Source organism: Pongo pygmaeus, chromosome 21 (assembly GCF_028885625.2).
Source record: "Pongo pygmaeus isolate AG05252 chromosome 21, NHGRI_mPonPyg2-v2.0_pri, whole genome shotgun sequence".
Taxonomy (NCBI): Eukaryota; Metazoa; Chordata; class Mammalia; order Primates; family Hominidae; genus Pongo; species Pongo pygmaeus.
This window is the reverse complement of record NC_072394.2, coordinates 3,780,872-3,807,124: the sequence shown is the minus strand read 5'-3', so window position 1 is coordinate 3,807,124 and position 26,253 is coordinate 3,780,872. Positions and strand designations below refer to the sequence as shown.

At 38.8% G+C, this 26,253-nt stretch overlaps 1 protein-coding gene across 10 annotated transcripts in view; it reads right to left on the bottom strand.

Annotated features, from left to right (window-relative positions):
- Positions 1 to 26,253, bottom strand: part of PLCB4 (phospholipase C beta 4) — a 414,850-nt gene that overhangs the window by 232,173 nt on the left and 156,424 nt on the right. For 6 of the 10 annotated variants that reach the window (XM_063659442.1, XM_063659443.1, XM_054467181.2 and 3 more), the window contains one exon: positions 6,452 to 6,527. The exons of 3 other annotated variants lie outside the window; for them this stretch is intronic. In XM_063659442.1, coding sequence (XP_063515512.1) covers positions 6,452 to 6,527 — 76 coding nt within the window. Of the gene's footprint in view, positions 1 to 6,451; positions 6,528 to 23,039; positions 23,058 to 26,253 lie in introns of those variants that run through there. One more of the 10 variants, XM_063659444.1, reaches the window with a different exon arrangement.

Below are 26,253 nucleotides of genomic sequence, written 5' to 3'. Positions count from 1 at the left end.
CAGCTGCATTTATCAGGGCTTTCCAGAGAAACAGAACCAAAGGATATGCAGAGAGACACAGACAGATGTATTACAAGAGACTGACTAGCTCACATGATCACGGAGGCTGAGAAGTCCCACAGTCTTCTGTCTGTAAGTGGAGGCCCATGAAAGCCAGTGGTGTCACTCCTGTCCAAACCAGAAGGCCTAAAAACGAGGGAAGCCAAGGTTGTGTAGGTACCAATCTAAGTGCAAAGGCCTGAGAACCAGGAGCTTCAGGATCCAAAGACAGGAGGAAATGGATGTCTCAGCTCAAGCAGAGAGAGCAAATTCACACCCTTCCTCTGCTTTTCTGTTCTATTCAGCCCTTCACCAGATTGGATAATGAAGCCCAGCTCCATTGGTGAGGGCAATCTTCTTTACTAATTTCTTCCTGAAACATCCTCATTGATATACGCAGAAATAATATTTTACTAGCTATCTGATATCCCTTAGCCCAGTCAAGTTGACACATAAAATTTACCATCACAGCTGCATCCTAGAATAACCTAGAAAGCTTCAATAAAAAAAAATGAATGCCTGTACCCCACTACAGAAAGTCTGATTCCAAGGTCCTGGGATAGGGTGCAGGCAACAGTATTTTCTAAAGTTCCCACATTAAATCTAAATTAGAGCCAAGATTGAGAACAGCTTAGACTAGAATTTCTCAAACTTTAATATGCATTAAAATAAAACGTAAATTTTGATTTCGTAGCTCTAGCATAGGACCCAAGATTTAGCAGTTCTAACAAGCTCGCAGATGATGCTGACATTGCTGGTCCTTGGACCACACTTTGAGTAGTGAAGACCTATACTTGCAGTGTCTCATATGATAGCTACTAGCCACATGTGGCTACTGAACATGTGAAATGTGATGGACCCAGTTTTCAATTTATTTTAATTTTTATCAATTTGCATTTACATTTAAAATCTGCTACTGATTTGGTTACTGGTTAATTATTACATGGAACAACTTAGGTATGTGAACACTTTTAATTGTGACTTTTATGAGATCTAAATACAGATCAAGAATATCTGATGAACATTTAGTATCTGAATTGAGACATGCTATAGGCATAAAATACAGACTTAATTTCAAAGACTTTGAAGAAACAGATTATAAAATATCTCACTGACAATTTTTATATATTGGATGCATGTGGAAATGATAATAGTGTGAATATATTGGTTAATAAAATATATTATTAAAATTAACCTGTTTTCTTTTTGCTTTCTCAAAAAATATGGCCACTAGAAAATGTTAAATTATATATGTGGCTAGCATTATATATTTTTTAAACAACACTGGTCAAGACCAAAGGGAATTGAGGCCTTTATTATTGCCAGTTATTTATTATTGCCAGTAATCCATCTAATGGGTGACAACTAAGGGGAAGGCTGCAAGTGACCTTCTCAGCAAGAAGTTAGTAAAAAAAGGGAGCCACATAAGAACAAAGTCCTTTGCCTCTGCCTCTTTCCATCCTGAAATTAAATGCAGCTGGGGGAAGAGATAATGTATGGAGCTTCGGCAGCCATTTTACCACCATGAGGAGACAAGCATCCAGGTCCTTGATGCCACTACCGAGTTGCCAATAAAATAGAACGCTTCACCTCAGAATTTCTTGTTAAATAAAAAATAATTGTTCTTATGGTTAAAATCAGTGCTTTTTAAATGTTACACTACATATTAATTACCTGGAGATTTTGTTCAAATGCAGATTCCCTTTCACAAAATCAAGGATGGGGACTGAAATCCTGAATTTCTAATAAGCTTCCAGGTGACGTCTATGCAGCCGATATGAGGACCACACTTTCATTAGCAAGGGCTCAAACAAAATGGCTTAGGTATTCTAGTTCTTGCTGCTGAAAGCTCTCCTAATAAAACCAGGTGGCAAAGCCAACCTTTGCCCATTAACAACAGCTCAATTTGCACACCATGGCTGGATGCATAATCATGACTGAGCAACTGGGGATCCAGGACCTAGAAATTTGTCCCTTGCCCAACAGACAATAGCAAGAGGGCAGAAAGCAAGGGTTCTGTGGCTATATCAGTTTGGAAGACACTGGGGTAAAAACAAAGTTAAAACACATTTCTCTATTGGACATGCATAGTCACTACTATACTAACACACTCTCTAATTCTGAAAGTATTGTTGATTACAAAACTCTTCACAGAGAATATCACTGGAGTAATGTGACATGGAACACATTTTAGAAAATGCTGCATTATTCAGTTCATAAGTTAACAGAACACCTGATGGCCTACAAATCATGATGCCACATGAGATGTTGTTTGTGAGGTGCTAAATGTGTAATAAGCATGGAGTTTGAGGTGAAGTAATCTAGATTCAAATTACTCACTGTGTTGCACACATCACATACCAGATATGTGATGATGGGCATGCCACTTCCATTCTATGAGTTGAATCCCTCACCTGCAAGATGGGCAAATAATGCCCATCTTACCAACGTTCTGTACCAACGTTACAGAACTATGGTAAGAATATGTGCTCACACATCTCAAAAGGACACTTCCTGGATGTGTAACAAACAAACAATTTTTATATATTTAGAACTATACAAATGCATCATGGGAGTAAAATATATAACTCATGTGCAGTCTTAAGGTAATACTTGGGGGAAATCTTGGCTTTCTGAACATCTTAGGGGAGTTCATTCGCTGTCCTTTGTTCTTAAGAGTGCTTCATAGAAAAGTTGCATGTGTTTAGAAGTGTTTTAATGCCGTAAAGCTCACAGAGTTTAAGGAAGGTTTGTGGGTACCACCTGACAGGTGCAGGCTGGCTACCCAATAGGTCTCTCTGCACAGGGCATCCATCACAGAGTGTGGCCATCACATTCATGAAGGTAGGGTGCCCAGAGCTTGCAAGGCTTCAAGGAACTTATTCATAGTAAGCCAACACGAGGCTGAAGGATTTTTTTGTGCCAAAATACTGATTTATAGTGAGACAGAATAGGATAACTCTTAAGTGGATCATAACTTTAACAAGTTAAATTATTTGCTGCTTAGAGGCAATGGTGCATATGAAGACACTATTCTCTTATGAGTAGTGCTGATAATAGTCTGTCAATTTCTGCCTTTTTTCTTTTTCTCTATTTCTATAGCTGACCTCTCTCCCTTATAACTAATGCATTCCTTGGATACAGAATCATTCATTTGCTCAAAAAATATTTACCTGGTTCTTTCAGTGTTGCTATATACTGAGGAGAACATAAATATAATATAGACAGGGTCCTGTCTTTCCCATAGGTTAAATTATAAAGGAGAGATAAAGCATGCACGTGAATAAGCACGTTGAGATAGTGTTTCCCTAACACCTTATGAAAGACACATAGATCATTTCTGGTTTAGGGGATGTGGTAGGCAGAATGATACCTCCCTAAAGACAGCCATTTCCTAATGCCCAGAGCCTGTGACTATGTTAGGTTATATCACAAAGAAGAATTAAGATGAAAAATGGCATTAAGGGGCCAGGCATGGTGGCTCATGCCTGTAATCTCAACACTTTGGGAGACTGACACTTGAAGCCAGGAGTTCAAGACCAGCCTGGGCAACATAGCAAGGCCCTGTCTCTACAGAAAATTAAAAAAAATAAAAATTAGTTGGGCATGGTGGCACACACCTGACGTCCCAGCTACTTGAGAGGCTGAGGTGGGAAGATCCCTTGAGCCCAGGAGTTAGAGGCCACAGTGAGCTGTGATTGTGCCACTACACACCAGCCTAGGCGACAGAGAGATACCTTGTCTCAAAAATGGGTGCAGCACACCAACATGGCACATGTATACATATGTAACAAACCTGCATGTTGTGCACATGTACACTAAAACTTAAAGTATAATAATAATAAAATTAAAAAAAAAAAAGCTGGCATTAAAATGCTAATCAACTGAATCAACTGACCTTAAAATAAAGAGATTATCCCAGATTATCCACGTGGACTCAATGGAATCACAAAGGTACAAAGGTCCTTAAGTGGGGGGAAAGGAAGAGTAAAAGTAAGAAACAGAGATGACACTGTAAGAAAGACTTGATGGTTTTGAAGATAGAAGGGAGCTACACGCCAAGGAAAGCAGGCAACCGCTAGAAGCTGGAAAAGGAAGGAAAGGGTCCCCCTCAGGAGCCCCCAGAAAGGAAAGCAGCTCTGCCAGCCCCTTGATTTTAGCCCTTGATTTTAGCTCAGTGATTTTGGACTTCTGACTTCCAGAATTATAAGAAAATAAACTTGTGTTGTTTTAAGTCACTAAATTTGTGATGATTTTCTACAGCAACAATAGGAAATTAATTCAGGGGATGCGAGAAAACCTCATAAAGGAACCTGCCTTGAAGTTGAGCCTTAGGGAATTTGAAGACATATTTCTGACACTCAATAAATTAGAAATAAATATCTAGTTCTCAGTGTGTTAAAAGAGTCAGTAGGTCAGATTTAAATTTTCCACTCAATGAAACAGAAAAAATAAATAAATAATGCAAACTCTTCATGTTATTTTCACTAAGTTAATCTCACACAAAAGGCTGCTGGCCTTTTTTATTTCTAACATGTTTAAGCAATGCCAAAATTAATAATCAAAACACTATGTATGCTCCAAGAACTTCAAGTGATTATCACATTTATTCCTAATCTTACAAACTATCCCTTTATCCCATATTAAGAAACTCTTTGAGTTAACCTGGTGTAATAAAAGATTTCCAATTTTGGTATTAGTTTCAACCAAATCAAAAAACCTCAAAGTCAGAAGATTCAGATGGCCTGAAGATAGAAAAACGCAAAGATCAACCACGTAAAAAAATGCTGGCGTTCAAGTGAACATCACTGTACATGAGTTTTAATCACAGTACATGGATAAACACACATACACATACTTTCGATGTTATGTGTATATACGTATATATAGATATATACACACAGATATAGTAATGGGTATAGATAGAGATATATAATATATATGTAATACAAACATTTATTTTACTCTCATGAGAGCTAACCGATCACAATACATTAGAAACATTGTCCACAATACTACAGTTCTCAGTGTGACAGGACACACGCATTGATTCTGCTTAACTCTATTAATAAATATTATGCTGCTGTAAGTCAGGGCTTTGTAAAATGAAGAAATGTATTACAGGCTATTTAAATTTGAAAGAAAAATGATTTTTAAGAAATAAAATTTTTTTTTATAATTTCTATTGAGAGGAAATGGAGGCTGCATTAACAAATGCTTCCCATTTTATTTCCACCTACAGAAATCAGACGAGAGTGCAACGCCCAAGAGTGGAAATCAGATCACCAGGTGCCTGGAGCACCTGCCTCCTCAGGACCTCCAGGAAATCTATGTTTACATAATTGCTCTATTCTGCACTTTGTTTCAGAACCCGATCTACCTCAAGAACCTTTGGAAGTGGGAACAAACTCAACAAATAAATATCAAAGATAATTATTCATAGACTACACTATATGCAAGCAACTTATCAATTTAGTACCAACAGGGAAATGATTCAACTAAACAACTAAACTTAACAAAACTACCCAGGAAGGTTAGTAACAGAAATGTGTCCAAGTGAGTGAGTTTCTATTTTCCATCTGCACTTGAAGAGGGTTGTATTTTTATTCAAAAAGAGTTTACATAATGTCTACAATATCTTAGGTGCTATGTTATACATGCAAGTGTTCAGAAATGTCTTGCCTACCCATAACTTCATAAACTACTTAAAATATTTAATCAAACTTATGTGATGACAACTGGGGAAACAGAGGCTAGAGCTATTTCTAAAAAAGCTTTTCAGGTCCTCAACCTGGGGTCTACAGAATTCAGGTAATTCATGAACTAAAATGAAAACAAAGTTACAATTTCATTTATACCTACCTCTCATTAAAATGCAGAGTTTTCTTCAATTATGGGCATTGGCAATAAACTACAGTAGTACTAAAAAGATCTGTGATTCTGCCACCAATAAAAACCACAGATATCTTAATATCACATTACGATGTTGAAGTATCTTAATATGCTGGGTACTGTCATCACTACTTTGAAATAATAGTAACTAAGAGGCCTAACGCTATATATTATTTTATGTATTAATATAAAGATGCACACAGTTACTATATTGCAATTCATAATACTTTGAACTATTGTGCAATACAATTGATTTCTTTGGTAATCCTATATGTTTTGTTCTAGGTATTAATAAACATTATTCTGAGAAGGTTTCTCCAGATGCCAAATGGGTCAACGGTATGAAAATATTAAGACTCCCCTAAGCAACTAAAACAAGGCAATTTACCCAGTCGATTTCAAATCCAGTCATATTGAATAACTGGGATCATATATGACAAGAGAAGACAATTATAAGTATGTTTCCCTTTTTAACTCCTTTATTCATTCATCATGCAGCAGATAGCAGAGTGAGCCATACCTCCAAAACACCAAGGCAGATGATGTTAGGATACACAAAGTTGAAAAAAGCAGTGCTGTCCTCAAGATGCCAAAGCCTTGCAAAAAAAAAAAAAAGTGCTATATGACAATTGTACTTAGACAACATTACCACAGGAGTATTAAGTGTTGGATTAAAGAACTAATATTTGAAAGCAAACTTTGAAAGTTTTTAGCTAGAGGTAACTTGAACTGTGTTTTTCATCAGAAAACAAATCTGGTATTGCTGTGTTTGTACACCTGCTGGAGGGAGAGTGAGACCATTCACAGGGCAATTATAATAATTCCCAGAACTATTAGGTTGGTGCAAAAGTAATTGCGGTTTTTGCCACTGAAGGTATGTATAGTGGTAAGGGAGAAACTGAATGGTGATTCAGAGCATAGAGATTATGTTGTTTTATGCACAGGGCTTCATCAGAAAAATGGAAGGAATTGTCAATAACAATAAAATGTTCAGCTAGATCAACTCAGTATATATTATGTATTATGCAATTATTCAAAATAGTGTTTAACAGTATTGTAATAACATGAATGAATGTTTTGTCATTTTAAGTGAAAAAGAGCTATATAAAATTATCTAAGTTTATGGTATATGTAGATTATTGCAAAAATGTCTTCAATTCTTTATCCCTCCCTGTATCCATACCTGTATCAGTTTTCTCGGGCTGCTTTAACAAATTACCACCAACTAGACAGCTTAAAAACAACAGATATTGGCTGCGTGCTGTGGCTCACACCTGTAATCCTAGCACTTTGGGAGGCTGAGGTGGACAGATCACGAGGTCATGAGTTCGAGACCAGCCTGGCCAATATAGTGAAACCCTGTCTCTACTAAAAATACAAAAATTAGCAGGACATGGTGGCATGTGCCTGGAGTCCCAGCTACTCGGGAGACTGGAAAAAAAAAAAAAACCACCAGATATTTATTGCCTCTCAGTTCTGCAGGTCAAAAGTATAAAACCAAGGTGCTGGCATGGCCATACTCCCTACAGAGGTTCTAGGGGGAGACTCCATTTCTTGCCTCTTCCAACTTCTGCTGGTGGAAGCATTCCTTGGCTTGAGGTTGCTTCAGTCCAATCTCTGCCTCCATCTTAATATCACCCTCTCCTCTTTTGTGGGTCTCACTCAACTTCTTCTGCCTCTCTTTTGTAGAGATGCATGTGACTAAATTTAGGGTAGGGCCTACCTGTATAATCCAGGATAAACTCTTCCCCTCAAAATCCTTAACTTAATCACATCTTTTGCCATAGAAGGTAACATTCACAGATTCCAGGGGTTTGACATGGATTTTGTGAGACGTTTTTTGGCCTACCCCCAAACACCTTTGTCTTGTGATTCTGTGGTTCTTCCCATCAAGAAGTGGAATCTATTTCCTCACTCCCCAAAATTCTGGACTGACCTTGGGACTTCCTTTGGCCAACAGAATGCAGCAGAAGTGACTTGGTGCCAATTCCCAGTTTAGCTCTCAAGAGATTTTGCCTACTTCCAGTCTCTTTCTCTGTCTCTCTTGAACTCCTGAACTCCTGCCTCCACCATATGAACAGGCTGGGCTAGCCTTCTGGATGATAAGTGGCACATGGCACAGTTATCCCATCCTCAACCTACAACTGGCCAACTCCCAGAGGTGTGAAGGAGAAGGCTGCTCTTGCCCAGACAGCCACCAGCCAACATGTCAGCCGACAGACATGAGCATAGCTGAGATCAGTCAAGCCTGGTCCACTTGCTCAGAACTGCCCAGTGTTCACAGACTCAAGAAGAAGACTAAATACTTAATGTTTTAAGCCATGATGTAGGCATTATACTGCATTTTCTTTAATAAAAGAAAAATAACAACCATCACTATTTACTATCAGAATTCAAGCACTGCAAAATTGGGTGCCTACTATTTATTGCAAATTCAAAAGGGAACCTCATTTAAAGAACAAACTTAAACTTTCCAGCAAAACAACAACAAAAAAAGTCCACCTAAACATTCTTTATTTTACTGATCATCAAGTAAATACAGTAAAGTCCTGAACAGACTGACTAAACTGTTGTTTCTAACAGGGGATTGGGATTTATCATTTGACACTTCAATCACATGTAGACAGAAATTATGTATTGTATGGGGCCAATATTACCTTTTTTTTCTTCCCTGCAGAAGTTCAGAAAGCAAATCACTTGTTTTCATCTCCAAAACTAAGTTTCTGAAAGTAACTAGTCACAATTGATCCTTAATTTTGATAAAAACTAGTCATCAGATTAATATTTTTCCATGACTAAATCTCTGTCCTTACTAGCAGAACTAAATTGATTTAGCGTTCAAGTTTCTTAAAAAATATTTTGGAAATGTCATTATATTCTTAGCCACATTATATGGCATTCTCTTACAGCTTTTTAATTGAATTCAACATGCAATGGGAAATGAAACCCAATTATCTTGGGGGTTTCTAGAAAATGTGGGAAAGTTCATCTGGATAGAGAAAGAGAAATGATTCATGATTAGGATGCAGTAATATGACCATAGAATAACATCACTCTAAGCTTAACCAACACCTCAAGATTAGGGATCAGGGAGAGGCACAGGACATTACCGCTCACAAGGGACAATGCTACTACCATACATGTCATTGGACTGACCATTCACCAATGGCTTCTGGCCATAACAACCTCTGAATGTCCAGGATATACAGAGAGACTCTAGTCCTTAATAATATAAAATAACTTTTCACGAAGGCTAACCATGTTCTAGGCACAATTCTTATATTTTACATGAATAAGCTCAATTAAACCTCACAGTTACCTATGAGATAATAATGAGTAGTTCACAATAATTCCCATTTTACAGATGAGAAATTTGAGGCACAAAACTAATCAAAGGTTGCAGGAGGCTAGGAAGTGGCACAGCTGGGATTTGAATCCATGTGGTCTGGTTTTAAAGCATCCTATTAACACCTCTGCTTTACTGCCTCCCCATTTATATCCATGTTTTAAAAAACCAAACTTCCAGATACATTCGGATTTGAAAAATAATCAAAAGGCTATGCGCTTTTCAAAAAAGAAAGATGCAAAAAATTGCAGTTTCAAACAGAGAAGTCATCAAGAGCCTTGAGAAATCATCTGCTGCAACCTCCTGTTGGCAAATGCCTCTCTAAACTGCTCTTTCACAAACACAAATTGGAGTATTGGCTGCATGCAATCCCATGAAATCCCAAATGGATCTGACCTCCTTTGAGAATCACAAAATCATTCAGAACCCCCACTGAAGTCATTTATTGGCAGGAAGTCTTGCCTCTTTCTAAAATAAATTTCTTCTCGATTAATTTGGGCATTCATGAAGAACAGCTCAGCAGCATTTCCTTTAAATAAAATCCTCCAACCTATTAATCCCACCAATGCTGTACTCTCTGGGTTCATCAAGTTAATTTCTTTAACCTTTCTCTCTAGAATTTCTATTCTGTTAATAATCTTGATGTTCTTTGAAATTTCTGCAGTTTTTCTATACCTCTTTCCAAGGCTGCCAGGTAAAATACAGAACACTGGGTTATGTTTGGTTCTCAGATCAACAATAAATAATGTTTTAGTATTAAAAGTACATCCTAAATATTACATGGAACATACTTACACTAAAAAATTTACTTGTTGATGATCTGAAATTCAAATGTAACTGGATGTCCTGTATTTTTTATTTGCTAGATCCATCTATCCATTCCACTTCTTTGATGGGCTTTGAACCCGTCAATACCACACAGAACCCTAATTCAGCTGCCTCCAAATTGAGCACGCATCAGCATCACCTGGGGAGATGCCTAGATCCCACCCCTACAGTTTCTGATTCCATGGGTCTGGGGTGAGCCTGAGAATCTGCATTTCTAACAAGTTGTCAGGTGACATGGATACTGCTCATCCAGGGTCCACACTTTGAAAACCACTACTCTAATTCCCTGATTTAGGGTAAAGCACAAGAAAGAGGCACCTCCAATCCTGTGAAATCCCCAGCTAAACTGCCTAAGCCAAGAGGAGGACATGAGAGTCTCATCTGTGTCCATTGAACATTCAGGGCCCCTTATCTCAACCCTGTTAGTAAATCAGAAAATGCCTAAATTTAAGAAGGTCCAGCCATTGCTTATATTGGTTACATTCCCCCAGATGGAATGGTCCTTTTTAATGCTCACGTGAATTATCACCCTGAGGCAAGCTTGTCAAGGACACAGAAGCCATCCCTTTGTTTTCATTTGCCCTGAAGGAACTTGCCCCTTGTTATCAGGAGGAGCCTGTGAGGTTTTCTATCCCAAATCCCCTTCTTTAAAGCTGATCTCTTCATAATGACTTTCTGTTTTATTCTCTGAACTTCCTCCACTCTGCGAGCCCTGAGGAGTCTACCACACCCATGAATCTGACTCAATAACTGCCCAGCTTGCAGCAGTTAATAACTTTGATGCCTCCAATTAATAACCTCCCTGTATGCTTGGCCTTTGTCCTGTAACTTTGACGTCTCTTCCCATTCTGACTCTAGGGTTTGCCTTGGGACTTGTTTTGGGCAACAGAATGAGAAAACAGCACCTGCACCTGCACCAGCAGTTCCAAATTTAGACTTCCCAAGGCCTTGCATGCTTCTGCTCTTCTCTTGGAACCTTGTTCAGATGCCTCGAACAAGCCCAGGCTAACCTGATAGAGGCTGAGAGGCCACATGGAACAGAGCTGAGTCGTCCCAACAGAGGTGATCCAAAATTGGCCAGCCCCCAACTGACTCACTAGCTGACCACAGATGCATGAGTAAGCCCAAACGAGCCTAATCCAAACCAGCAAAAAAAGCCCAGCTGACCCATTAATTTGTGACCAAAAATAAATGTTTATTGTCATAAACCAAGGTTCTGGAGAGTTGATTATGCTGACATTCTGGTCATGCTTCAGCTCCATTCTCTGATTCTACTGACTTTGTCAAGGCTCCTGCCTGCCTTCCCATGACCTGCTCTCTAGGAGCTCTCCTTATTTTGGCTCCTGCAGGTTATGCCCTTGGCTTAAAGCCTCCTATTTCCATTGCTACTCTAGACATAATCTTGAATGCATCTGGTGATTCATCACACAAGTATCCTGACTTGGACAATCATATTGAGTGTTGGTCAACAGTAATCACATTTCTTTCATTTCCTTTTCTTTTATGCTTTGCCAATTTTGTTTCCCATTCTGCTTTTGGTTCATTGGTTTCTCTTGTGTGGTTTGGAGTGAGTGTGTGTGTGTGTGTGTGTGTGTATGCATGCATGCCTCTGTTGTTACCATTTTGCCATCAGAGGAATAAAAGAAAATGATTTACAGACAGATTTGCTGATTTCAGCTTCTCTGACAGCAGGAAGTGCAAAGGAGGTGTGTAAATGGGCAAGATAAATAAAGAAAGGGGAGAGAGGTGACAGTATTTACCCCAGCCATAAAATCATTACTGGTAACAAAGAAATCAGAGAAGCCTTCATTCAAGTAAGCATTTCCTTTGTAGTTAAGCAATAAATCTAAACCCACTACAAATTAATTTTTCATTTACTTCCAGTTTTGCATATATTTCAAAGAAAACTGAGCCTAAATATTCCTTCCATAGGTCTTATCTTTCCTTCTAAACCATTGGAGACAGAGAACTGAAGAAGAAATACGACTGATTCAATGTATTAGATAGGATTTCTGCAAATCAAACAATTGAGATCTCTGCTACCACCAGGAAATGCAGTAACAAAGTTCTGGTGTGTACCATGATCCATCAGAGCAGACAACGGTTTACCTAAGTGGCCAGGGTTGTTGGACTGAACTTCTGTGTTTGCTACTCCTCTCCCCCTCTCTCCTTTCCCTCTCATCCTCCCAACCCCCCAGTCAAATGAAAGGGAATAACAAAGAGAACTGACAGATAACCAAAGAGAAGAGAAAGGGTCAAGAACAAACAAGAATAGAAGATAGAGACAAAAAAGCAAGGACAAGTGTGCAATCAGAGACCAAGGCAGGGAATGCTACAGACCAGAATATGTCCAGAGGGGACTGAAGTGGGCATGGCTTGGAGCTGGCGCAGGGAATAGCAGGAAAAAATCAAGCTCAGACACGGCACAGAACACAATAATAGAAAAATTCACTGGCTAGAAGGCTGAAGTTGTAAAGTTATTTACAATACATGGCGGTTAGAGAGAGAATGAAAGGGAAAACTGGGCAGAAGGTGAGCAGAGAGAAATAATATAGTTACAAAAATTATGAGACCTACTTAACACTAGGTATCATTATTGGGCTCAGAACACACTACCCCAAAATATGGCACCTGCAGGTCACTCTCTAATCCTCTCTCATTTCTCTCCGTTGAAGCATGGTCATAAAAATTCTTCGGCCTACCTCCCCTGAAAATAGGTCGTAAGACCCTCATTCCAGAGGGCTACTCCTCTATAGAGACACCAAGAAGAATCTGAACAAACAGGGCTTACTGAGTTCACCCCAGTTTATTACTATGTGATGGTTAATACTGAGTGTCAACTTGACTGGATTGAAGGGTGCAAAGTATTGTTCCTCAGTGTGTCTGTGAGGGTTTTGCCAAACGAGATTAACATTTGAGTCAGTGGACTGGGAGAGGCAGACCCACCCTCAATCTGGGCAGGCACCATCTAATCAGGTGCCAGCGCGCTAGAATAAAGCAGGCAAGAGAAGATGGAAGAGCAGACTTGCTGAGTCTTCTAGCCTTCACCTTTCTCCTGTACTAGATGCTTTCTGCCCTTGAACGCTGGACTCCAAGTTCTTCAGCTTTTGGCCTCTTGGACTTAAACCGTGGTTTGCCAGGGGCTCTGAGGCCTTTGGCCACAGACTGAAGACTGCACTGTCAGCTTCCTTACTTTTGAAGTTTTGAGACTCAGACTGGCTTCCTTGCTCCTTAGCTTGCAGATGGCCTACTGTGAGACTTTATCTTGTGATTGTGTGAGTCAATACTCTTTAATAAACTCCCCTTTATATATACATCTATCCTGTTAGTTCTGTCCCTCTAGAGAACCCTGACTAATACATACCATGATAGCATACCCTTCCATCCTTCAATCATACTTGAGCACAACTGTCCACAAAAATACAGTTTTCCCTGGGTACTTGGGCATTCATTTCCAAAGACTCCTGTATCACAGAAAGTTTGGTTAAATAAATTTGTTACCTTTTTCTCTTGCTAATCTGTCTTTGTTATATGGGTGTCAGCCATGAACTGTGAGACAGGTATGGAAAAGATACTGCTTTTTCTCCCCTACAGGTTGTATCCATTGAAATCCAGTTTATAATGCAATCTATACTGACATGGGAAAGCTATCATGATGTAAGATATTAAAAAATAAGACAAAGAAAATGCTTGGATACTTGACAACGTAAAAGAGGACTGTTAAGAAGTGGGAGTGGAAGGAAGAAAGTTCAAGAGAGGATAGTGGAGCAAACACCACCATCTTACAGGGTAAGGAGTCAAGACAGACCTTCAAATGTTAGAGGAATAAGAAATAGAAAAATGCTATTGAAACTAACACGGGCCACAGAAAGAACTACAAATAGTAAGGTAAGTATCAAAAAATCAAGACTGTAGTTTACATAAATCTTTATTCATTAAGTCAGTCAATAGCTAATACTAAAACTGATCAACTGAGTACTGGAAGACTGAAGATTTAACTTAGATTATAGCAATGACCACCATAAGAATTAAAAACAAATGGCTATAGTGATCTCCTCCAAAAATTAAGTGGGGGTGCAGGAATTGATCTATCTAATTACATGCGCAACATTACTCTTATTAAAAAATCTAAAATGTTATACTTTCCAAACTGAATAATTATTCAACATAGGCCCAGCCCAGTTGGCTATCCAGAGGCACAGGAGGGTACTTTTTGATACAAATCAGAAAGTTTCTCAAATATAACCTAATTGTCTTTGAGTAACATCATTTATTTATAGCATGGAAAATTGTACTAAAAGCCTCAGTCATGGGGAACTGTTAACAATGTCCACTTTCCTTTTATGCCCTGGAAAATCACAGAAACAGGTATTGCGGTATCAAAATCATTCAACACAGCAGCCACCCAGAAAGGTGGCCTTGCCTGGTGACAGCGTGATCTCAGAATGGACCCAAATGATAAGACTGGATTTGGAAATCAAAGGCTATGCTGCTCACCAGTGCTCCTGCTGTGCTGAAGGATGACACCCACATATGGATAAGGTGTCCCTCGGAGGGGTCAACTCCACTTCCTCCTCCACAGTGTACACCTGTGCAGCAGCCTGCACCCACTGACCAGGCTGTTGGCAAAGGACTACTTGTTTCCGAAACCATGTTCATGGGCCATGAGATGTTTGCTTGTATTGAAGTGACAACAGAACTCCTTCAGAGTTCAATGTTAAAACAGTATATGCTGGCACTATATCCATAGGCACCTATTTCTTCCTACAACAGCCATACCTCCATACTTCTCAGAATCACCATTCTAATCCAGCTGCTCAGAGCTCTCTTTCCAGCTGCTCTGGAAAACTCCAGAGCCTCCCTAGTGGTGTCCAAGTTAATTATTTCCTTCTTTCACAGTCCCTATCCCCTAAGCACACCAATCTTCTAAACCTGCATGCCTCTACGTGATTATTTGCAGAGCACTGCTTTCATCATGCTACTCCATTCCTCTCCTAATGAAAAGCTTTCTCTGCCTTGTCACTGCCCACCATGGTGTGTCTCCAAAGTTCCAAGCAATATTAATTCCTCTCTTGGTTCTTATAAAAAATACTAAGAAAGAAAAAAAAAAGATTCCACAAAAAAATAATTCGGATAGCACTGCATACTATATATAACTCCCTTTAGGGGATTCACAATCCATATCAGGATACTCTGGGTTCTGAGAATGTCATGGTAAAGAAAAGTGTCTAACTGTGTTTAGTTCAGCATTTTACTTCTGTGCAAAGTATCTATTAACACCACTTAAAATTCCTCTTTTCTTGTGCAAACTTTGGCAGCACTACTGGTTTATGTTCTCAGGATCTGTGGTCTAGTGTCATGCTTCTCAAACTTCAGTGTGCACAAAAATCCCTGGTAAGTTTGTGAAAACACAGATGGCTGAGCCTCCTCCCAGAGAGTCTGAGGCAGTAGATCAGGTGGAGCCCAAGATCTGGCATCTCTAACAAGCTCCTCAGTGATGCTGCTGGTCCTTGGACAATACCTTGAGGAGCAAGCTCCTACTAGAAAAAGTCCAAACTCCTTAGCATTTCATTCAGGGCCATTGCTGCTTTAATCTAATCTTCATCACCCACCTTTCCTCCAATAACTTCACTTTGGTTATCTCATGCTACAGCTAATAAAGATTAGGATATATAGGGGTGTGGGTGGGGGGATGTGGATGTGTGTGACAAGCACATAGTCATTTAAACATACGTATGCACACACACACATCCTGATCTGAGAAGTGGTGATATGGGTATATTACATATGAAAAGTCTTGACATAGGATTTTTGCATTTTCCCACATGTGAATTATACCACAATAAATAAAACTGAAGAAAAGTGAGGAAAAATAAAGTATAATACAGAAAAGCCCATTTAAAAAAATTCTTATTTTGTCTTTTTTTTCATTCATTCTCTCTTAAGACCTGTTGGAGAATGTCACATTATTCCACAATCTGTATTTCTGTGACACAGTATCATGAAGGCATCATTTAGAGAAGTTATTAGAATAAAACCTATCACATAGGTGTCATGATGTCCTATGTGGCCAACACATAACAAGAGTAATCTATATGTGGCTGGGTAAATAAATCATATTTCAGTTGTCTGTTCCCATGAAAGAAATGATCTTTTCCTTTGTTTCTTACAGGCCAACTTTTATCCAAAATCACATAACCTAAGCTGCCTTTGGATGAAATAGCATTCAGCTGTTGATCTCATCTGACATTGTTAGTTTCCACAGAATCTCACGTAGAATGCTACTGCTTGTCTGAAATAAGTGCCTCTCCCATCAATCCAAAATGAATCCAGGAAAGCCCTGCCTTGGTGTCTGACATCTCCCAGCACTGATCTGTTGCAGAAGGACAGACAGCACTTAAAAATCAGCATCTGTTACCATTATCAGGAGAGAGGTCTCCATTACAGACACACACACGAAAGATTAGACACTGCCTTGTGCAATTAGGCTCAGTCTAAGTAGGCTCTTCCCTGCAGGACTCTTGATATGAATGTTCCTGAGAGTCATATTTGCAAAAAAACGCATGCACACAAAAGGAAAGGCCTGAAAAGATCTTGTGTACTATCAATTTATATCATTACATAATTACCAGCAGACTTTGAGGGTAAAGTAGTTCTTTATGCTAGAAGGTTATTCTTCCTTGTTCTGGAAGGCAGGGGTTGGCAGGGTTGGAGGGGTGGAGAGCAGCAAGGATTTCAGGCCTTGGAGGAAGCACTAATCTATAGGTCACTTAAACATTCTTGGTTTTATCTGTGCCAGTGTACCTGCTTACCATAAGCAGATTTTCCTGTACAAACATCAAGACATCAAGATACAAAATTAATCTAAGGTATAAAAGGTCAAGAAAGAGATTACGCCTAGGGAAGGGATAGTGACCATGGAAAGTCCTGAAGGGGGATCCCGCATATTGGGAATGTCCTGTTTCTTTATCAGGTTACCTGGGTTCATTCACTTCCTGAATATCCAATAAGCTATCCCCTTATGATTTGCACAACTCTTATAAACAAACAAATCACAGACAAGCCAAGGCATCTAGGCAACAAAGATATCTGGCCTGGAATAGATAAAGACAGTCACAGCCTGCTAAGTTTCCTGCTGAGCTAAACCGGAAAGGTAAGTCAATAACAAAATCCAGACCACTTGTGAAGATGCCAAAAACAATGACTGTGGAGCTTAAATTACATTCATCCCTCTTCAGTAAGAGTTGGTTCATGAAGTGTGTCTTGCCCAAGCCTTTCTTACTCACTTACTGATGTAAACCAGCTGGTGTCTGCAAGGGGCATTTACAGGATTATCTGCCCAACAACCCACTTCTACATCTGACAATTTTGCCAGTCAGAGCTGACTGCTCCTGCAGAGGCCTCACAATCAATGCTGAGCGAGTCATTGTCTTCTCTGAGATTTTTGAAAGCAGGATTTGGAAAGAGACTAGTCTTTCTGAATGCCTGAGGCTACAACACGTATAGTTTGTTGTCCACTACAGAAAAAGAGTCAGTTTACATCAACTACAGTCAAAGGGAACATAGACACTATTATACATTTTTCTATAATACTATGGATCAATACATTTTAACATTTATGGCCTAACATGAGCAAAGGTGAGGTCAACACCCTTGACTTTTTAACTTCCAATTGCATATTTGTCAATTCAACTTCAGTCAGCCATGCCTGTGTGCATTTGCTTGACATCATCATCACCAGCAACTGTACTTCCTTTCAAAATCAGATGCAAGCACCCCTTCTCTGCCCAATGATTGTCCTCTTCTCTATTAGAACTCCAAGTCCATCAATGACCAATCTAAGGCCTACACTCCACTGACCCTACCACACTTTCATTATCCATCACAGTCCTCAGGTGTCCCTTTCCTTCTTACCCATCCTATATTTCATTGTCCATCACATCTTACAACCACTCTTCACTCCCTTGCCTCATTCTCTTTCCAGAATACTTGCTTTGTTAATTCCCCAAACATGGTTACACTTCATTCTCTACTAAGCAACTGCAGTAATGGAGTTTGGCTGGAGAAAACTGATGGCCAAACAAACTGGTCTTTACTTTAAATGCCTGAGGACAAATCTCAAATGAACACTCAAGCATTGTCCAGTAACCCTTCTTTGGGTATTTACACTTCCACTCTCTAAAATGATTATGTCATATAGTAACCTCAAAGAACCAGTCTCTTTTTCCTATGCCCTTTTTCAATAATAAAATTATCCCTAACCCAACATCTTACAAGTGCCAACCTACGAAGATTTCAGTTCCTTACCTTCCTTTTTTCTCAGGCCAGTCGAATTACGATTCTTCTTTTCTCTCGTCAAGGTCCTCAATGATCTCCAGGTTTTGAAATTCAACCATCACTTTTCTAACTCCATCAGTCATCTTGACAGCATTTGACCCAATGAATTACTCTCTCTTATTTGAAACATTCTCTTTCTTAGTGACAGTGATTCTACACTCTCCAAGTTTTTCCTGACCTCACCCACCACTTGTCCACAATCCTGATCTTTTTTGGTTTGCTTAACCTCTACATGTTTGAGTGACCCACCTCTAGGTATTTTCTCTTCCTAGGTGATCACAGATGGCCCCAAAGCTTTAGAGGCTGTCTCTATTTCCATTAATCACTTCTGCATCCCCAGCTGTCATAGATCTGACTGCTCCAGACTCATATATCCAACTGCTTACTTGCCATTTCCACTCAAACACTCAATAAGCATATAAAGCTTTAAAGTTTAAAGCAGAACATTTGATTTTTATCCACATTTTTCCTCTAGTCTTTTCCATCTCAGTAAATTTCCTACCTATTGTTCAATCTGGCACCCTGGGAGTCATCCTCAGTGCCTTTTTTTATTCACCTCACCATCTGTATCCAACTCACCTGCTACTGATGTGCCTTGAAAATAGTTCCCAAACTTGCTTATTTTCTCTATGTCACCACCCCCAGCACTTAGGTATAAGCCTTTACTCTTGTGTTAATCCAATAGCTACCTAACTGGCTTTTCTGCTTCCAGTTTATCCCCAACTGAACACTCCCAATTCATTTTCCACTGCAGCAGTGATTTTCTAAAATAGAAATCAGAGCACATCTATCAATAAATTCCCATTCCATTTAAAACAAACAAACAACAAACAAGAAACATCAACAATTTTAAAAACTCCTTCCTATGAAGGTCTAAAGGTGATCATGCATCTAACTGCTGTCTACCCCTCTGACTTAATCTACCACTTGCTCCCCACTGGCCACTGTTAGTTGAACATAAGTTCTTTTCAAACTTACTTGCAACCTTACTTACAAGCAAACTTACTTGCTCTTCCCTCCATCTAGAAAGTGGTACTCTTAGTTCACATTCCTGGCTCTTTCTCATCATTTGGATCTAAGCTCAAACGTCACCTTCATACTACAATCTTCTTTGACCATAAATCCAAATGAATCACCTATCCTACCATAGCCTCTACCACTTCCTTTTATTTTCTTAATGTTTATCACTACATGAAATTATCCTGTTCTTTCACATGTTTACTTCTTTATTATCTATTTCCCTCTATTAGAAAATGTTCCTTTTTGAGATCAGGGATGTGTCTTTGTACATTGCTCTCTTCCAAGTGCTTAGAACAGTGCTTGGTGCATGGTGGACACTCAATAAATATTTGCTAAATGAATGAACAAATGACAGAAAAAAAAATACAAAAAAGTGACTATTTAGCAAACACTAATGAGGAGGGAAACATAAAATTTTTTTAGGTCATTATCATTATCATTTAACATTAAAACATTTAGAAGATGAAATCTGAAACTCATTTTTGGATTATCAAAACGAAACTAAAATGAGATACATTTGAGTAATTTCAACCAGACTATAATTTGGCTTAAGAAGTAAAACAAAATCTGCTTCCATTTTGGCACTGCCAGCCTTTGACAGTATAAATCACTGTCTCTAGCACTCTGGGGAATGAATGACATCTGGGAACTAATAAACTCATTGATGCTAAAAGCAAAGAAGTTCCTCTTGCTAAGTCACATCAAGTATTCAACCCAAATAAACATATTACAATGGTATTTTTTTCTCTCAGCTTTATCTTTTAAACTATCGGAGACTGAACAGGCCAAAATAGGATTTTGATAATTCTAAGGGACTATTTTTCTCCTGTTCTTATTCACTTTTGTCTCTTCCAGAACTCACATAGCATACATAAAAATTTGCCCACTTGTACCACTCAGTTTTCATCAAAGAAATAATATTTGATTGACATAAACATATGATCTATAAACCATAAACCTGATCTTTAGTCCTTTGCACTACGTCAAATGTTGAAAATTACCTACACACTTTACCCAGCTGTAGCTACCATAATTCAACTAAATAAGTGAAGTTTCCATACTTCTGTTGAAGAATTCCTAAAATTTGGTTTTAATTTAGAAGGTATTGGCTTAGTCACATGAGCCAGGTATATAATATGATGAGACTCTGAATGGTTTTCTTGTTTATTCCTGCCCACTGTTTTCAACAATAGACAATTTAGAGACAAATAAATAATCCCTAAACTAAAGGTAGATCAAAGCTTTAATCAAACCCATGTTCCCTTTGGATGATCATAAAGATTTTATATTGTTCTAGGGTAATGATGCCTTGTATTACAAGAAACATAGGCAATTCCTCCCAAATTGCCAAACTAATTAAGGTATGTGCTATACGCAATAAAATGTATCTATGCTAACTAGCATCACAATCAAGATATTAGAGGCCTGTCCATCAACCCAAAAGTTTCTTTGGACTCTTTTGTCATCGCCCTCCTTCAATACACACATGCCAGATGTAAGCAACCACTGATCTGCTTTCTATCACTATGGATTAGATCTGCCTTTTCTAGAACATTCTATAAATTAAATGACCCAGCGTTTATTATTTTGTGAGGTGCCTCTTTCACCCAGCAGAATGTTTTTTAGGTTCATCCAAGTTGTTGTTTGTATCAATGACCTGTTGCTTTTTTATTGCTAAGCAGTACTCCATCGCATGCATACATCATAACTTTTTTATCCATCACCTGTTGGTGGATAATTGGTTGTTTCCAGTTTTTGCTATTATGACTAAAGCTGCTATGAACATACATTTACAAGTCTTTGTGTGGATGTAAGTTTTCATTCTCTTGGGAAACAAAACCTAGAAGTAAAATTGCTGGAGTCATATGGTTAGTATATGTTTAACTATATAAGAATCTGCCAAGATTTTTTTATGTAAATGTACTAAAAATTTTATGATTGCTTTCCAAATATAAAACTTTAATACTGAAATTTTCAGACTCTACACACAAGTTTCCTCTCTCTGCCCTATAAAATGCTAATATGTTCTTCCCCATCTCCATAGAAATTCAGTGTGCTATCCCACAACGAGGCTAAGGAGCACTGCTATATACATCATTTTTTATATAACACCTGAACTAATTAGATGGGGGGGCTCCCTTAACAGAGCCCCATGTGGATACCAAGGACTAGTGAATACGGCAAGAAGGTGGCAGCTCTCTCCAAGAGGGTTTATATGCAGCATAATCTCCTGTATAAGGTGTTATGGCTGAATTTTCTTAAGTTACCTCCGTACACAAGACCCCAAAGACCCAGTTCTCCTGTAAGAGCTTCATAAGACCTGACCCCACAAGATAAGAGCTGGAGGTTTCCCCTGGGCTACCTCATCCATGGAGGCTTCATTCAAAGTAGGATATGGGAAGAAAAGGGAACTATCACCCAGACTTCTGAAAATGGAAACTATCACCCAGAGTTCTCCTAGGATCTCTCCCAGTGTTCTGGATGACAAAGCAACACAGGAAAATAGAAGACAACCAACATTGTAAGAAATGCTCTGATTAAACTATGTCTCCAAATTTGGGAATAAAGAAGTACCACCCATAAATAAATACTCTTGTAATTCCTTTCCAGATTATTACTTTCTGATACATGAATATAAGCAAAGTCTGTTATTAATATAAAATATAATAGGCCACAGGACTTTGACAGTCAAATAATCCTTGTCTCCTAAAGCCATCACCTAAAAAGGTCTATTTCCTCACCTCTTGAATCTCTGGGCTGGCCTGTGACTTGCCTTGGCCAACAGAATTGTGGCAAAAATTATGGCATGGTTTTGCTCTCATACTCTGGGTACTTTGCTGCTGCCATGTGAACAAGCCCAAACTACTCTGCAGGAAGGCAAGAGATACATGGAGAAGAAATGAGCCATGCCAGCTAAGACCACCCTACACCACCCAGTCCTCAGCCTACTTGGCAGTTGAACAGAGACCCATAAGAAAGCCCAATGGAGACCAAAAGAACTTCCCAATCAAGGCAAGCCCAAATTGCTGACCCACTGAATTGTGAGCTAAATGAGGGGCTACTGTTTTAAGCCACTGAATTTTGAGGGTAGTTTGTTATTTTGTGAAAGCTAACTGAGACACTGGTCAGTCAGGGAAATCCTTTCTTTGCCATTTTCAGTCTACAGATTCCCCTCCTAAAACTTTTTCTCAACTTCATGGCCCCGAACTTTGACCCACTTTTCTGGCTCTTAGTTCCTGCTTTATCTATGTTCTCCTTTACCCCTATACTGCTTATTATGGACAAAATTGTATCCCCCACTGCCCTCAAATTTCATATGTTGAAGCCTTAACCCCCAAGTACCTCAGAACATGATTGTATTTGTATTTGGCTGTATCTTTAAAAAGGTTATTAAGTTAGAATAAGGCTGCTGGGGTGGGCCCAAATCCAGTGTGATTGGTGTTTTTATAAGAAAAGGAAATTTGGACACAAAAAGAGGCACCAGGAATGTGAGTGTACACAGCAAACACCACGTGAGGACAAAGAGAGAAAGCAGCCATCTGCAAGCCAAGGAGAAAGGCCACAGAAGAAACTATACCTGCCAACACCTTGATCTTGGACTTCTGGCCTCCAGAACTGTGGGTTTAGGCCAACCAGTCTATGGTATTTTGTTATCAGCCCTAGTTCATTTTCATTACCTGTGGAAAAAAAAAGTGTAATACATTTCCCAGCTTTTTTCCCTGATAATCACTCTGATAATTCCTTTTTAACCTTCAAAAAAATGTTAGGGGGCAGGGAGTAGGGGGAGGGAGAGCATCAGGAAGAATAGCTCATGGATACTGGGCTTAATACATAGGTGATGGGATGACCTGTGCAGCAAACCACCATGGCACATGTTTACCTATGTAACAAACCTGCACATCCTGCACATGTGCCCTGAACTTAACATTTGAAGGAAAAAAGTTTTAAACACAAAGAACCCAGATTTGTTGTAAAAACTGTTTTTAGAAGTATTAAAAGGTACCAAATAAAAAAAAAATAAGTTCACCACATCTTGAGAAAACATAAAATAAAGAGGTAAAACTTTGACCTCCCATGGAACCTTGAGAGGGAATCCCTGTTGACAGTTTGGTATTTCTCCCTGCACTTTGGTTACTGACCTTCCATACTGCACAATAACCTCCATGAAAGGCACTGAGCACAAGCAGGAGACATGTGGCCTTTTGCTGGCTGCACTGCATCCTAAAATCCTTCCTTTGTTTGCAGAATTTCTGAATCAATTTTAGTGGCTAAAAAATGACAACTACTCACACTTGTGATAGATCTGAAAGCACACATCCACTGAAAGGAGCTTCATTCTGTACCCATTTAATGCGATTTTACTGTTGCTAGTCCTTCCACTCCCATGGGGAAACAAACTCTCACAGTGGATGAATCAGACAGGAGACTGTAGTCCACACTTCCTCTGGAGATCCTTAAAAAAGGCTGCTTCATGGGATGACCTTTAAGAACCACTCTTTTTGTATATTAAACAAAAATAATAGCTATCATTTATTAAACACTCACAATGTCTTAGGCACTCTCTAAGAGCATGGGGTTTGTTTTATTTTGTTGTTTGCACCAGAAGAGAATGTTATCCTCACAGCGATGCCAAAAGCTCCTGCCAAGCCATGAAGACCAAGGACCTTAGTGGTGAGTTCCGGCCAGCCCCTGAGTCAGACCTGTTGATATCAGCTGCCTCTTAGGAATCTGCTTCTCAGCATTCTCTCCATCTCAGCTTTAGGAGGCTCTGCATGGGCCCAGAAGTCAACCTTCTCTACCCACGAAGATGGCCCTGGGCCTTCTGCCCTAGCCTATTTCTTCCTTCTTCCTTTAGTTTGTCTAATCCAAGAAGTTCTCCCATTATAGTTACTGAAGTGTTTCACTCAGTGCTCTAGGCTCATCAGTGTCTAATACATATACACATAAACACACATATACACATAAACACACATATGTACCTACTTCTAATTGTATTTTGATGAGGGTCAGCTGAAAAACACATGTGTCTCCTTCTTATAGCTTCCCATTGTCAAGGTATCCAGTAGTTAAAGCAGTTTTCTATCTCCAACCCCTAACCCCCAAGAACAATCTCTCAGCTTCCATTAGATGAGGACTTTAAAGACCATCTGAAAGTGCTTAAAGAGTACTTGCTGAGGATTCACAGCTAAAAGTTCCTTCCAAAAGGAAAATCCTACATAGTCTCCTCTACTCAAAAAGGAATGGTCTAGAGGTCAAACATACTGGAAACAAATGTGACTTATCCCAGCAAAATCACCTGCCTTCTTCCTTACTCTCTCTCATCACAATTCTGATTTTTTTCCTGATTTTGATGCCTGTATCACAGCTTTCTTTTACATAAGAGAAAGTTGTTTTCAAAATTGCTTCTATAATTGAAGGCAATAACTAGTACAGGCAAACATATGCATAAATCAGGACAGTTTCTAGTTATCAATGCAAATGAGAAGCTCATACATTTGCTCTTTTCCAAAAGGCTGCTGGAATATGGCCCCTTGGAATTCTAACAAGCAGCTTTAACTTAGCAGTCTGTGCACTGACTTTGCTTTGAATACCACTGATGCAGTTCTCATCAAGGTTTCCAGGGCTTCTAGAATGTAAAACTTTAAGTAAGAGAAGCCCTTGGATTGTAGCATGCCTATAATAACCCCATATGCAATCACATGATTATTTACTGGAGTTGCTGCTTTCTCCTGAGCTATAATACCATAGTTGAAAAATCACTGCAGGACAAAACAATAATAAAAGTATTACATTTTTATTTATAAAATAAAACTCTTCCTTCAAGAGGAGCCCCAAGTAGCCAAAATAATAATGGAAAAGAACAAAACTAGAGGACTCACATTTCCTGAATTCAAAACTTACTACAAAAGACACAGTAATAAAAACAGTGTGTCACTGACATAAGTATAGGCATATAGAACAATGCAATGGAATTGAGAATCAAGAAATAAACCCACAAATCTACAGCCAATAGACTCCTGACAAGGGTGCCAAGATGATTCAATCTTGGAAAGAATAGTTTCTTCAATAAATGGTGCTGGGGCAATTGGATATCTACATGCAAATGAATGAAATTAGACCCCTACCTCACATCATACTCAGGATGGCTCTATGACTTAAATATAAGAGCTAAAAATCATAAAACTGATAGAAGAAAACACAGGATGTAAATCTTAGGGTAACTCTTCATAAACTTGGATTCTTAAATATAACAACAAAATATGAAGGGATCTAACATATGACAAGAAAAGTGGGAGAAAAAGAAAAAATAGATACATTTGACTGTCAAAATTAAAAACTTCTGTGTATCAAAAGACGTTATCAAGAAAATGAAAAGACAGCCTACAGAATGGGAGAAAATGTCTTCAAGTCATATATCTGAAAAGGATCAAGTGCCCAGTACATATAAAAAAAAAAGTCTTACAACTAATTCAACAACATCAAAAAAGCAGACAACCCACTTAAAAAATGGGCAAAGGGCAGAGAAGAGATATAAATGATCAGCAAGCAAGTGAAAAGGTGAACAATAGCATCAGTCATTAGGGAATATAAAGCAAAACCACAAGGAGGTACCATTTCATACCTACGAAGAAAGCTCTAATTAAAAAAAAAAAAACAAAAAAACAAAAAATAAGTATTGGTGAGGATGGGAAGAAATCAGAACACTTGCTGTTGCTAATGGGAAGGTAAAATGATTAGAATCCACAGAAATGTCACTGTGTAAAGTCCCAGGGGCAGAGCACTATTAGGTA